The 15,076-nt window shown below is 36.0% G+C and overlaps 2 protein-coding genes across 5 annotated transcripts in view; one reads left to right on the forward strand and one right to left on the reverse strand.

Annotated features, from left to right (window-relative positions):
* Positions 1-15,065, forward strand: part of LOC138696320 (F-box/LRR-repeat protein 7-like) — a 34,418-nt gene extending 19,353 nt beyond the window's left edge. Inside the window, exons 2-4 of the mRNA XM_069821117.1 lie at positions 4,738-5,036; positions 5,930-6,386; positions 13,998-15,065. Coding sequence (XP_069677218.1) covers positions 4,738-5,036; positions 5,930-6,386; positions 13,998-14,543 — 1,302 coding nt within the window. The 3' untranslated portion in view covers positions 14,544-15,065. The remainder of the gene's footprint in view (positions 1-4,737; positions 5,037-5,929; positions 6,387-13,997) is intronic.
* The window catches only part of LOC138696321 (F-box/LRR-repeat protein 7-like), a 122,797-nt gene that overhangs the window by 41,944 nt on the left and 65,777 nt on the right, over positions 1-15,076 (reverse strand). Inside the window, exon 1 of one of the 4 annotated variants that reach the window (XM_069821119.1) lies at positions 4,482-4,799. The exons of the other annotated variants lie outside the window; for them this stretch is intronic. The gene's annotated coding sequence lies outside the window, so the exon portion shown is untranslated. Of the gene's footprint in view, positions 1-4,481; positions 4,800-15,076 lie in introns of those variants that run through there. 4 annotated transcript variants of the gene reach the window in all.

Below are 15,076 nucleotides of genomic sequence, written 5' to 3' on the forward strand. Positions count from 1 at the left end.
TGTAATAAATTCTCAAAGAACTATCACAATATTACCAACCTTTGCCGTACATATCAGCCAGAACCTCAGTTAGTTGTCACCTTCTATTGATTGTAACACATTTGGACAAGTTAAAAGAATCCTTAAGTGCTTCAGCTTTCCACGTTGTGATCATTAAAAAATTGTGGTGTATTCAAACCTTATTTATACAGAGTTTGAATTGTGCGTAATTTAAATCCTTCCCTTACAACCCAGGTTTACTGTATTATAATAAATGTAAAGGTACTGTGGTGCTACAAAAATTCATGGAAATGCACATTTTCAGCATCCTGGCCCAAAAATATGTTTTGGCATGATATTTCTTCTTAGATTATTTTGTTCATTTTCAGTACCTAGTCGTAAATATCTATAAGGGAGTAAAGTATGAATATTGTATAACAATTTTAGTAATGGATATTTAATTTAAATAAATATAACATAGAAGGCCACTAAAATCAGATCAGACTATTTTCTTCGTGACTTTTTTTTTTATTACGTTGAGCAAAGTGAAGAATCAAGCGATATATTCGGTTTGAAAGCGAAACTTATTTCCTGAGAGAATTATGTACGAAATTAATTTTCAGTTTTAGTTACGGTTTTAATCTTGCGCTTCACTCTTTTTGGTCATATTACATAGGTAAAGGATACTTTCTTAAAATATTAGCGGGCGCTTGTTGTATCATTCCTTGCTATGTATCTGTGAATAATCACAGACGAAATTCATTTTTATGAAAAAAGTTTGTATTGCTGACATAATATACTTTATATCCTACAATTTTCAAACTAAGTTAAATATCTTACTTTTCTGTATTATAAAGAATGTCATCTATGCAATTCAGAAAACAGAAGTATTGATTATTAATATCTTTTCATTTTGCAGGTGTCTTTAAATTAAAAAAAAGTGAATTCTTCAGCAATATAATTTACAACATGATAAATGGCCCAAGTTGATGCGAAACGCGTAAAACGTTGAATTGGGAAAATATGTGTGATCTTCGTAACACTAGTTCTGTTTAATCGAAGTTGTAAACTGTTTTCTAGGTTTTGTGATCAGTTTATTTTTCACTAGATTGTGATTTAGTTTTCAGTAACTCCATGTATACTTACTTGCCTCTAGGTGTGTCTTAGGTAGTCTCCTTTCAGTGCGAAGATATCTACAAAATATCGGGTTGCTTACATCGGCTAAATCAGCTGTCTTTCGTAAATCCATAATGTAAAAGCATAGCTGCAATTGTGTTGGTATCCCACGTTACTGCGAACAATATAATCTGCCAGCTCGGTGAACATTGTAGTCCAATTTCTGAATTATTGCTAATCAGTTGGAACAAATAATGCAATAAAGAGACAAATAGCAAATACCCACACAATGAAATAAATTGTACTAGATTTTTTATGTCCTGTTATCAAGAAGTTTTTTTCCACCAGGACAGCTCAGTCGGTAGGCGCGTTTGCCTAGTGATCTGACGATGCGCTCGGGAGTGGGTTCGATTTTCACTTGAGCTTATTAGGAAGTAGGGTTTTTTTTCGAGGTTTCGCCAACCGTAAGACGAATGTCAGGTGATCTAGGTTAATTCTCGGCCTCATCTCGCCAAATACCACCCTGCTATCGTCGATTCAATCAACGCTAAATAACCTGGTAGTTGATACAGCGTCGTCCTAACTAAAAAAGTACGAATTTAGGCAAATGTTAAGTTACGGTACCCCGTTATACATCACTAACTACTCTACATCACTATCACCGAGATGCAGAATCTTCCGTTAGGATTCTTCTTAAGGGGTTAGGTACAGCTTACAGCGATAAAATTTTAGAAATATTCAACATTTTTTTCCTCCATTACTGGATCTTGTACAATAATGAAAATTAGTATGTGTAAAACACTGTCCGTCTGCTATATGAAAAAAAAAAAACGTTTACGATTTAAAAAAATTATTTACATTTTTTTATTTCAAAATTTAGTTCACTGTGCAGTGATGATGCATTTTCCCACGTAACTCAAAAACTATCCAACATTATGTGATGAAATTTTTTGTGTGTATTTATGCATGTCATATCTACAACATGATGCAAGTTCACTTCTCTACCTTTGATATATTGTCTGATAAAAAAAAATTCATTTAAAAAATGGTCAAATATCAGTATATTTCTATTACACAAAATAAAAAAAAATATTATTTATTAAGGAATGTAGTTGAAAGAGCATGATATTGTAAGTCTGAGTTTCAGCAATAAAATGAAAGAGAGAGAACATGTAAAAGTTAACAAGTTTTTGAGTTATGAGGGAAACGCTTCATCACTGCACAGTGAACTGCCAACATTTTGAATTTTGAAAAAAAAAAAAAAAGTTATATATAGGCCTAAATAATTTTTTTTAAATCGTAGAAATATTTTTTTAATATAGCAGAAGACCAGTGTATTATACCAATTTTCATTATTGTAAAAGATACAGTAATGGAGGAAAAGAATGTTGAATGTTTCCAAAAATTTTACTGCTGTGAGCTGTACCTAACCCCTTAATAGGAGTAACAGTAGAGGCAACATATCGTCGTTGATTTTATGAAATCTCCTATGTGATAGTACAGAGCATAATTTTTTCAGGAGGAAGGAAAAGTAATTAAACATCAATAGGCGTATAGAAGAATATTAGATAATTCTGTAGAAAACGTTGGTGAATATGATTACATCATCGGGTAATTATGGAGTTTGACTACAAAGCGGTTTTTAAAATAAGGGCTCTTGAGTATAGGGTAGTTTTGTAAGGTGAAAACAGTATTTTGGTTTTTATTTTTCGGAAATGGTGGGAACATGATTTTTTTGTTTTGTTTTTTGATTGGTAATTTATTACGATTTATACGCTGTAAGTCATCCCATTAACATCTATCTGTCTGAACACAGCGACTGACTAATGCCGGTGTGCTGTTGCTTGATCTTTGCAGAAGAGTGGAACGGGTACTTCCAACGCAGTGACTTGCACCGATGTTCAGAACCACATTTTTTGTACCTCTTGGACTATATGATGAAGCATGACTATTAAGGTGCAGAAATACAATATTAGGCCCTAATGGCATTTACAGCGTTTCACTGTTCACTTGATATTTTGTGTTTAGGGCGCCGAAAACAGCTTCTGTGAGGAAGGAAAAGAGGGTTCCAGTGTGTTCATTTTGAATAGAAATCCTAAACATATATGCTTATCACCACAAAAAATATAACACAAAAATGCCTAAAATGTTCTTCTTAGAAATAAAGATTCCGTTACCATCACTACTCTATTTTGTGAATGTGAAAATTTATTTTCAGCTCGATTTTTTTCTCAAAATTTTGCCACTCGTACGACTTTGCCGCCCTGGGCTCCCATGAGGTCCATGCGTAAATACATGCATGGTTAGAGGAGATTTGTTTTATAGGTAGCTATTACATTAATGATTGCATATTAATAATAGACAACAAAATATAAAATAGTTCTTTAGTTTATTTCAATATTAATTTTCTCTCACATTTTTTACAGGAAGTTTAATTACTTTTGTTTGAAGGAAAAATTAAGAAACTTCCTTATACGCATTGTGTCAAAATAAATTTTATAAAAAATAAATAAATAAATAAATAAATAAATAAATAAATTGTGTGTGTACGAAATAGGACTAACATGAATTTAAGGTTAACATCGATGATTTCAGAATGCTTATTAGCTTACTACATTTAATTGTGGGGGAAAGTAATAGGGTGTCAAAGTTGGGACTACTATAGTAGAATATCAGTTTCTATGTATACATGATATGATATATTTATTCATCCATCATATATATGTAAAACAGACCTGTTACAATTCTATATTACCCCAGATCTGCCTTGCTTTACAATTTTAATCACCATGCCAAGTCTCACAACTAAAAAAAAAAAAATAAAAATAAAAATAAACAAAAAAAAAAAAACACATACACACTATAAGATCAATTTAACACACCATTACTTTTAATTTTCTCTTCCCATTTCATCTTCACCACCATTAAAAAATTGCCCAATTTAACCCTCTTATATTAGTTATATTACATATTTTCTTATATGCTACATATCTATTCATATTCAAAAATTTATTATTTGTACACTTTTTCCTTGTATTGTCTGTTTCTTGACATTCTAATAATATACGGAACGCGTCTTCTCCCGTGCCTCAAAGGGGGCAGATATCCTTCTCTATGGTACCCCTCCTGTTTTTCAATTTCCATATTCCTAGTCTCCACCAAGCTAAGCCCATCCTCACTTTGCTATTATTTATTCTGAGATATTCTTCTTGTTCCCATGACGTTTTAATATCCTTATAGTTACTAAATGTTCTTAAGTCGTTGAGATTTTGATATAATTCCTGTCTCGTAGTTTCATTACACCTCTCTTTTACGATTTTACAAATTACATTTAAATTCATTACTCCAATTTCCTCCCATAACCATCTTAGATCTAATCTACTCACCTTGTTCTTTAACTCTTCTAGCCAATTGGATTTCAAATTCGTGTTCCGAAGAAACTGCAAACACTTCTTTTCAATGGCACTATCCTCCTTCTCCACAATATGACCTAAGAATTTTATTTTCCTTACTAGTATCGTGCCCATAGTACTATCTACCCCCATTTCGAATCTAGCAGCTAGGTTAGAAGCGTTCCACGGGATTTCTAGAAATTTCTTACAAAATTCTTTGCATACATAGAGGTTGTAAAACTTGTTACAGATGAAACGTGCGAAATACCAAAGGACTGCTGTGTATACAGACAGGTGCCTGCGCAGCAGAACCTCCAGCTGCCACATCAGCAGATTGCCCAATGAAATGATAACGCTCATCTTCTCGTATCTGGACGTGCTGGAGTTACGCGCATCAGTGGCGCCGGTCTGCAAGCGGTGGTACGAATTGGCGCACAGTCCCGTCCTGTTGCGCAAGCTGCGCTTCGAAGGCAGCCGTGTGGCCACCGACACGGCCAAACACCTGCTCGAGAAAGCCCCACTGCTCAGAGAGCTCACACTGGTTAAAAGGTAACAACACCACCATATAGAATCATACGTACTCGTAATTAGTGAACGGTGACGATCTGTTTATTGGAAGAAAGGTAAGAGTAGTAATTTCCTAACTGACTGTAGTATGAACTAGAAAGATTATTCGGAAACGAATAAACTAATTAAAGCGAAAAGTAGGTTGTTACAATTATTAATTTGAAAGTTACGCTAGTTAACGAGTCAATTCTGTTTTGTTTATAATTTTATATGTAAAAGTGTTATTTCGTTCTATTTCGCAAGTTTCAACATATCGGGTATCAGGACGGGAACGACGATGTGACGTTTGAAGGGTGATCCATTCCGGCACTGTAACTTCGTGACTAATAACATGATTGAAATAAATGTTAGATAGGGCATGACCTTGAGTTGGCGCCGCGCATGCGCGAGGCGCAGATGAAGGCCCGCGGCGACTGGCGGTCATTTTGGACATAGGCGAAAATTTCCTGACAGTAGGCTATATCTCGCGGCTTTGTTGTGCTAGCTCGCTGATTTTGGTACAAAACGAAGGATCTCGTCTAGATCTGTCGATTTAAATCAGGTGTATTCACGTAAAATCCATGGCCGTGTCTCCGATACAGCCACACTCAAATTTCTCTATTTACTAATTAAAAAAAAAAACAGAGGCCATTCAGTCTTGCATGTCCTGTAGAGACTTCAACGGAAATGGAGTCCTCTATTGAGATAGTCAAAATGATCTGTATATCTGATGACACGAGTGTACGAAACCTGTTTCTTCTTCTTCTTCTTCTTCTTCTTCTTCTTCTTCTTCTTCTTCAGGATGCCATTTAGGGCTTTTCTTTATTTTCTTAAATATCATCATTCTTACACTTGCTTGTACTTAGAGATATCTGAAATCCAGGATGGTTTTGCAGGGGAGATGTTGATGAGCTATTAAGTCAACTATGCAAGACAAACCGTCGGGTGGAGACACTGACGATCAAACAGTACTCGCAGGAGTCCGATTCGTGCAGGTGGTTGCTGCTGCGCGCGCCGCTGTTGAATCGCCTTCTGCGCTGCTGCCCTTGCATACGGCACCTAGACCTGAGCGAATTCAACATCCGCAGCGGCAAGTTCTTCCACGACCTGGGGCGCTTACTACCCAATCTGACGAGTTTGCAACTGAGCCACGGTCGCTTCCTGACTCCTGCAAACGTTCGGGACGTGGCAGTTCATTGTTCTCGTCTGGAGCGCCTCTGGCTCAGCGGCGTGAACCACTGTGACAACAGGGACGCCTGGAAGGATACGTACACCACTCTATTCACCCTACACTGGAGTACGCTCACTCATCTTAAATTCGACGCCCATAAACTCACAGACTACGAGTTTAAGGTACGTAACCAAATACGTCCAGCGGTTGAAATATAGGGTTCTTTGCTTAATCTAATTGCTTCATTTGATTGGATTATTTAGGCCTATTTATGCTGTTTGGTTACTTATTGATGGCTAGTTGAAGTGACAGCAAAATTGATTTCTGACGGAGTCAACATAGCCAAATTTTGGCGCTAGATCAAGTGATAGATGTTTGATGTGATTTGAAATTGCTTTAAACTGCATTTTATTTGGTTGCAACTTACCTTAGGTTTTCCTGAATACTGATTATGAAAATTTAAGGATTTTTTAGCATTATTTCTCATATCACTATTTTCATAGTGATCCCCAAAGAGAAGAACTGGCCGATGAAGAAGAGAGGTCACCATATTTTCGTTTTTCAAATTATTCTCACAAATTATAAACATGTTCTGTATCTCTCTTTAAAGTTTTGCTTTTTCCGTTTTTCTCTGAAGGTACTATGAAGTTAGATCAGAGATTCAAAGCTTAAAACTCGGTCGGGGCCGAAGGATTTTACAGGGCGATAAAATCTTTAGCATGGCTTCTGCAGGTGGGAAGTAAATCTGTAGATCTTTTGTCGTAGGTTTATGCCATGCAAAAGAACTCTGTCTCTGATGAGGACTCGGGTACTTTTGGAACATTTCTCACCTACGCTGAATGTTGACTCTGAACTACCTCTCCAGTTGAAAGCGTCGTTAAATAAAATATTGTCTACTTCATATACTACTGACAATACACTACCGAACTGTTTAAATGGTAAAATATCAAGCTACGAAACCATACTGATATTATATTTCTCATTTATGGAGTTATGCTAACAGTAATTTGAATGAATATAAACGGACAATGAACAATTTCAACCGAAGGTTGAATAAATTGAATTCAAATAATACGTTTTGTTATGAAATAAGTAGGCTACATCTTCCAATGCATCTTTGGAGAAACAATTGACACTGGAAGACAAATACACTTAGAAGCAGGGGCGTAGCGTCCATAACAGTCAAAAGCGCTCAAAATGAGTTAAAGTAATATATTCTTGAACGTAACATGAAAATCACTAATTTTATAAAATGGACGAGTAGTAAAATATGTTTAATACAATCTTAAAATGTCTCGTATCCTAAATTTTAACATAATTAGACAACATGTTACAAAACTTTGTACTTAGGCCTACTTACTTACAAATGGCTTTTAAGGAACCCGAAAGTTCATTGCCGCCCTCACATAAGCCCGCCATCGGTCCCTATCCCGTGCAAGATTAATTCTGTAATTCACTCTCTAGCATCATATCCCATCTCCCTCAAATCCATTTTAATATCCTCCCATCTACGTCTCGGCCTCCCCAAAGGTCTTTTTACCTCCGGCCTCCCAACTAACACTCTATATGTATTTCTGGATTAGCCCATAAGTACTATATACAACTCAAACGTTTGGATTTGTTCCTAATTATGTCGGGTGAAAATCAGGGGCGTATTTTGCGGACTACCGGGGCTACTGGCGGTAGCCCAAGGAAATTACAAAAGAAAAAGTTTATAATATAACATAATGTAATAATTTTGTATTACCGTATTAGTTTTACCACAGTAATTAAAATTAAAGTAATTGTTAGATTTATATGCGCTCTCTGCTCTCGAAAAGAAACGAGTTGTCAAGGCGGCATCGCTGGAGAAACCGCTTGCTACGTGAGGTAGCCTGTGACCGTTTCGCTCACGCTGTCCTTCGCACAACTGCCCGTCCCCCCCGCTTCCTTATGTTTCCATCGTGCACTGTAGGCGGGCGAGTTGCCGCTCTCGTGATCGGTTTCTTCGTAGGCGCGAAGCAGCAATAGCTTAGTACTCTAGCAATTGAATGTGATTGTGTTCTTGCAGTGCATTATTTTAAATCTGTGATTTGTTCGAGTGTCTAAGAGTTATATTAATTGTGAATTATTAAGTTTTTAATTTCCCAATTAAGTGATATTGTGAAAAATATGGCAGAACAAGTTTCTGGAGAGGTTTGTGTTGAAAATGACTGTGTAATAGAAGGTTTATTAAAAGTGCCTTTTAACCGTCGTACATAACAACGAGAAAGTTGAAATTGTGAAAATGGAAAGACCAACTCCTGAGTTAAATTTGTCCATGGACGTAAAAGAAAAACAGCGAGAGTACACACGCCATTTCACTTCAACATCATATGGTAAGTGGAATTGGTTGTGTGGTACTTCTAAACTGTCTAAACTATTTTGCTGGCCATGTTTGTTATTTAGCCGCGAAACTAATGTGTGGTCAAAGGAGGGGTTTTCTAATATGAACTCCCTTCGAACGGCAGTCCTAGAATACGACAAATCAAAAGCTCATATTTGTAGTAGCATGAACTTTGCAAACTTTGGGAAGACAAGAATTGATTTACAGCTAGATAAGCGAAAAGCTCTACACATCAACCAACACAATGCTCTTGTGGGGGGGGGGGGAAACGGGAGATTTTACGGCATCTTATTAACGCAGTCTGCTTTCTAGGAAAACAAGAATTGGCTTTTCGGGGTCATAACGAGAGTGTGGAATCAGACAATATAGGAAATTATATTGAATATTTAAGTTCCTTAAGTGAATTTGACCATTTACTGGCCAATCATCTTGAGAGTTCAACAGTATTTCGTGGTACTTCTCTCGCAATTCAGAATGACTTAATATTTGCTATAAGTGGGGTTATGATAAAGAACATAAAACCTTTTGCGGCCATTGTTGTTGATGAAACAAGTAACTGCTCTAATCAGAGTCAATTGTCCACTGTTTTAAGATACGTCGACAGTACTGCCAATGTTCAAGAACGGTTTATAGGATTCACAAATGTCAGTTCGGACAAAACTGCTGCTGCTTGTTTCAGCATGTGGAAGGTGTTATAGCAGAATACAATGTCGGCAATAAGTTAATTACACAGACATACGATGGTGCTTCAGTTATGGCGGGAAATATTAATGGCTTAAAAACAAAAGTTCAAGAAAAATATTCTCAAGCACTATTTGTCTATTGTTACAGCTATGTTCTCAATTTAGTTTTGCAACAAACTACTTCATCCATTCCAGAATACCGCATTTTTTTCAAAACACTGTCGGGTTTAGCTGCATTTTTTCTCATGATCTCCTAAAAGATCAGAAAACTCAAGGAATTTATGAACAAGAAACTCCCAAAAGTAGCACCAACTAGATTGAATTTTACATCTCGGCTTGTAAATACAGAGCCACCGGCGTGGTTCAGTCGGTTAAGGCGCTTGCCTGCCGGTCTGAAGTTGCGTTCGGGCGCGGGTTCGATCCCCGCTTGGGCTGATTACCTGGTTGGGTTTTTTCCGAGGTTTCCCCAACCGTAATGTAAATGCAAGGTAGTCTATGGCGAATCCTCGGCCTCATCTCGCCAAATATCATCTCGCTATCACCAATCTCATCGACGCTAAATAACCTAGTAGTTGATACAGCATCGTTAAATAACCAACTAAAATAAAAAAAATAAATTGTAAATGCAGTAAAGGAATACAGAGAAAAACGGACTGCTTTCTTTAAAAATATAATTTGTAATGACTCTGAAGAAAACTGGGATGATGCTGTAAATGTGCAGGCTCAAGGATATTTGAATTTTTTCACACAGTTTCAGAATATGTTTCTTCTTGAAGTCTATACTAGTGTGTTCGCACATACAGATGTGCTGTACAATATTCTTCAGACAAAAAGTCTAGACATAGCATACTACTTGCAAGAGGTATCAAAAAAAAAAAAAAAATACTATATCCGAGTTCAGACGTAGTGGGTTTCCGTCCATATGGAGTAATATGGAAAATGAAAATTCTTCAGCCAATACAATGGAACCACCATTAAAGCGAAGAAAAGGAGATGATGAATTGAAATACAGGCAGCTGTACTACAGCATACTAGATCGTATACACATGGAAATTACTGACAGATTTTCTGATTATGGAAAGCTTCAGTTCACACATCTTCTAGATTCTCAAAAATTTTCTGCCTATAGAGAAAACTTCCCGAATGAGGCACTAAACAAATTATTTCAGTCCTATAACAGTCACTTTGATCAATACGTTTGAAAAATGAATTAAGTGTAATATATTCAGCAGAAGTCTTTGATTTTTCGAACAAACCTATCCATGAAATATTATCTGCCATATATGAAAACCAGCTGAACCAAGTTATTCCTGAAGTCCTTAAATTGGCAGCATTAATTGTGACAATACCAGCTACGTCAGCATCGGTAGAAAGAACATTTTCTGCGTTGAAGAGAATAAAATCCTACTGTAGATCAACTCATACACAAGAACGTTTATCCGGCTTGGCACTAATATCCATTGAAAAGTCATTTCTACAGAAACTTTGCAAGTGGCCCAACTGTAATTTCAAGGACGAAGTCATCAACGTATTTTCGTCCCAATCAAGACGTCTGGAATTCACATAAATATGTAAGGAATTTTATTATAGGGATTTTAAAATATATTTTGTGTAATAATAGGGTCAGTGGTAGCCCAAACCCGTTAACCAGTATACGCCACTGGTGAAAATACAATGCGTGCAGTTCTGCGTTGTGTAACTTTCTCCATTCTACTGTTACTTCATCCCTCTTAGTCCCAAATATTTTTCTAAGAACCTTATTCTCAAACACCCTTAATCTCTGTACCTCTCTCAAATTGAGAGTCGAAGTTTCATATCCATAGAGAACAACCGGTAATATAACTGTTTTATAAGTTCTAACTTTCAGATCTTTTAACAGACTAGATGATAAAAGCTTCTCAACCGAATAATAACACGCATTTCCCATATTTATTCTGCGTTTAATTTTGTCCCGAGTGACATTTATATTTGTTACTGTTGCTCCAAGATATTTGAATTTTTCCACCTCTTCGAAGGATGAATCTCCAATTTTTATATTTCCATTTCGTACAATATTCTGCTCACGAGACATAATCATATACTTTGCCTTTTCGGGGTTCACTTCCAAACCTCTCGCTTTACAAAACTTTATACTTTGTTTCAAAAATGAACAATTGTTGTTTTTTTTTTTTCAAGTCTAATCAATGGTAACTGAATATCATTACAATATCTGGTAGCGTGCCCATGATGGTTTTTACGTAAAGGAAGCTGAGATTAATTTCTTTTAACATATAACAAGCATGCATAAATATACAAGGATGGAAGTGTCATAATTGAAATCTAATAAACAGTGGTTTGCAATGTGCTAATTCATTACTACCTGATAAAATTCTATCAGCGTTCTTTTATAAGATAAAAATTTCATTAACACGTGGACAATTTCTCCAGTCTAATACCATTTTTTAAATGACAATGGAATAAGGCATAACTAGCATGTCTTGTACAATTGCTGTATAGGTTTGATTCCTCGAAGAAGATACTACCATGTCTGAGATAACTTATTATATTAGATAATACATAAAATGTTTATTCCAATTTAACTTATTATCAAAAGTAAGACCAAGAAGTTTGTAATATTTTACTTAAATATTACACATTTTAAATAATACATTTTGCGTCTTATCTTTGTTAGGGGGACACTCCGCTAAAAATGACTTTTTTCCTAATCATTTTTTTCAACCAAATTTTGAGAGCATGTTTACCATGTAAAGGACTAACGAAATCTTAATTTTGAACTCCCAAATGTTTTTGACTTTTGACTTTTTATTTTTTTTTTCATTCTTTTTGGAAAATTTTTCAAACTCAAATTCTTGGTAGAAAGTCTCAATCTTTAAGCTTAGTTTTTTTTTGTTACATTCACAAGACACAGAGAAACATTTCTATGCGTTCATTTTATGAAATACCTCATTTCTTCATTTTGAAATTTTAAAAATATTATTTTTCCTACAATTTATGAAAAAAATTTAATAAAATAAAGTAGCAATATTTTTCACAAACGAAATGCGTAGAAACGTACAGCTGCCTCATAAGTAGTTGCAGTAAAAATTTCGTCGAGATTGCTTAATATTTTGCTTTAAGAATTTGATGCTGAACATTAAGAAAAATTAACTTACGGAAAAATGGATTTAAAAGTAAAATGAATATTTATTTAAATTAAAATTATCCTCCGCTACATTCATCTAGTAACTTTAGGGAGCCAACTTAGAACAAAAAGTTACTATATTTGTAACCAGAAATTTATAAAAAAAGAATTATTTGATGAAAAAAATAATTTTGACAGATCTTTAAATGCCACGCCTCGTTACAACCTTAATTAAAAAAAAAAAAAACATTTTAAACATATTTATAAGCAAAATTGAACTAAAGCTATTTAGGCTATGAAAATATACATTTTAAAGAAGTGAAATAGCTGTATATATATTTTTTAATTTTTCATGATTTCAGTGGTCTCTCTGTTTTATGTACAAACCGTTATTATCAAACCAATTTTCAGAAACTTAACTTTCAATTGCATTTCATTTGTATTCTCACCTGTTATTATGAAAGCGGTATCATCTGCAAACCTAATACATTCAACAGTAGATGCCAGAAAAGCAGGTAAATAGTTTACACCAATTACAAATAATAATGGAACCATTACTGATCCCTGTAGGACACCAGTTGTCATTGTTTTAAAATCCGATCACTTTCCTTTACAATCAACAGACTGCGGTCTACCAGAAAGGTAGGAGTTTATAAGTCCAAGTATACGACCATAAACACCACACCTTTGTAGCTTACCAATAATTAACTCATGGCTCAAACAATCAAAAGCCTTAGATAAATCTATCATACTTACAGTTATATTCTTATTTTCCTTCCAAGCTTGAATAATAGAAGTATACACATTCTCTAATGCATCAATAGAAGATCTATGTGGCAACAACCATACTAAACATTTGTCCTGAAATTAATATCTTCAGAGATATTAGAACTTCAAGTAAGATGTGACTTTTCAAGCATCCCCTGGTTTGTCTTTTATGTGCTAATAGGCGTTGAAAATACGCTCCTGTAGCGTTTGAACGTCTTCAAGGAGTGTAGCCTTAAGCATCTTCATAACCAAAAGTTCAAGGGATTAAGATCTGGGGAAAGAGCAGGCCATGGTACAGGATCTCCTCGGCAATCCATCGAAGATTAAATATCCGTGTTAGATGTGGAATGACTGTTGTGGAAATGGGTTGGTGCTCAGTTATGCGTAAACCACATTTATTTTGTATCAGGGAGAGTCAAATGAAAACCGTAAATATTTTTTTCATTAAAGTTATTGAACAAAAGTGAAGCAAAAGTGTGTCATTTTTCGACATAATCTCCTTGACGTTCAGCACAGGTCCTCCAGCGTGTAGGAAATGCACGGATTCCACTGAAAAAAAAATCTTGTGGTCGTGTGCGCAGCCACTCATGCACCGAATGGTATACCTCTTCATCAAAACGAAATGTCTTTCCTCCCATCGTTTCCTTGAGTGATCCAAACATGTGATAATCACTCGGGGCAAAGAATAAGATTGACGATGATCAAAATGGCCAGAAACAAGAGCTTAGAACAGAAAAGCGCAGTAGTTATGCTTTCATATTTCTGTTTTTACAATAGTTCATATATCAATTTTATTCAGAACGTCAGCCAATAACAGAAATATTACTTGTAACAGAATTTCTTGTTATACTGACAGGGGCTGTCAAAGTGCGTAAACCTGCGCAAGCTGCACCTGCTGAATGCCAAGCACCTGGACAAGCAGGGTCTGCAGGCCATCGGGTCGCTGTGCCGCCTGCTCTCCTTGCGATTGCACAATGTTAGACACCTGTGCTGCGTCTCGCTGGCCGAGCTATTCCGCAAGGGCAATATGCGCGGCCTGGTGGACCTGAGCCTGGCGGGCTGTACCTGCGTGGATGACGCGTGCGCAGAAGTTATCGCGAGGAACTGCCGTCAGCTGCATAGCTTGTCTTTGGCTCTGGTGGACGATATGACTGATAGCGGAGTGATAGCGATCCTCCGAAGTTGCGACAACCTGTACAACCTGGATCTGTACCACATGCGGAGCCTCAATGGAGCGGCCTTCGCCTCCATCGCGCTCTTCGCCCGCAAGCTCCGATTTCTGGTGTTGGAGCATCCCTGCGACCGGTCCAAGGAGGAGCGTATCGGCACCCTGCCCTCCAGTGTGCAAGTACATCGCAGCCCCAGTGCCGATAATACAAATATATGTGCCGGTTGTTGTTAACTGTCTTCTCTTTGAGTTTGTTGCCTTATGTTGGCTTTGATCTTGTTGTAAGTCATGTTTGATTTCTAATAGCAGAAGTGGTTGTGTGCCGCTTACAATATTTTCATGACTTTTAATCGGATTAATTTTCAACAGAAATGCTTTGGAAATATTACAGATTTTTTTTGTAAGGAAGTTACTATATAAACAGCTGAAACAACAAAGCTTTTTTTTTATTTGGATAGGATGCGCTACAATAATTAGACTGGATTCCTGTCATGACATATTTGTTTCAAAACATAAGTGGACAAAGAAATGCTCACTTTCGAAAATTAAAATAATTAATAATATTGCATAAATTTACGTTACTGGAAGTTCTCAGCATACAGTGCATTCTATTTAAGAACATATTCAACTAATGAGAAAATATAATAAATCACGGCAGGCATGACATTCAGCGAAGTGTTCGATGCAATATTACAGTTTTAAGTATTATAAATGTTATTAGCAATAGTTTTACCAACATACATGTAAAAATATTGTACTTGATTTGA

Source organism: Periplaneta americana, chromosome 3 (genome assembly GCF_040183065.1).
Source record: "Periplaneta americana isolate PAMFEO1 chromosome 3, P.americana_PAMFEO1_priV1, whole genome shotgun sequence".
Taxonomy (NCBI): domain Eukaryota; kingdom Metazoa; phylum Arthropoda; class Insecta; order Blattodea; family Blattidae; genus Periplaneta; species Periplaneta americana.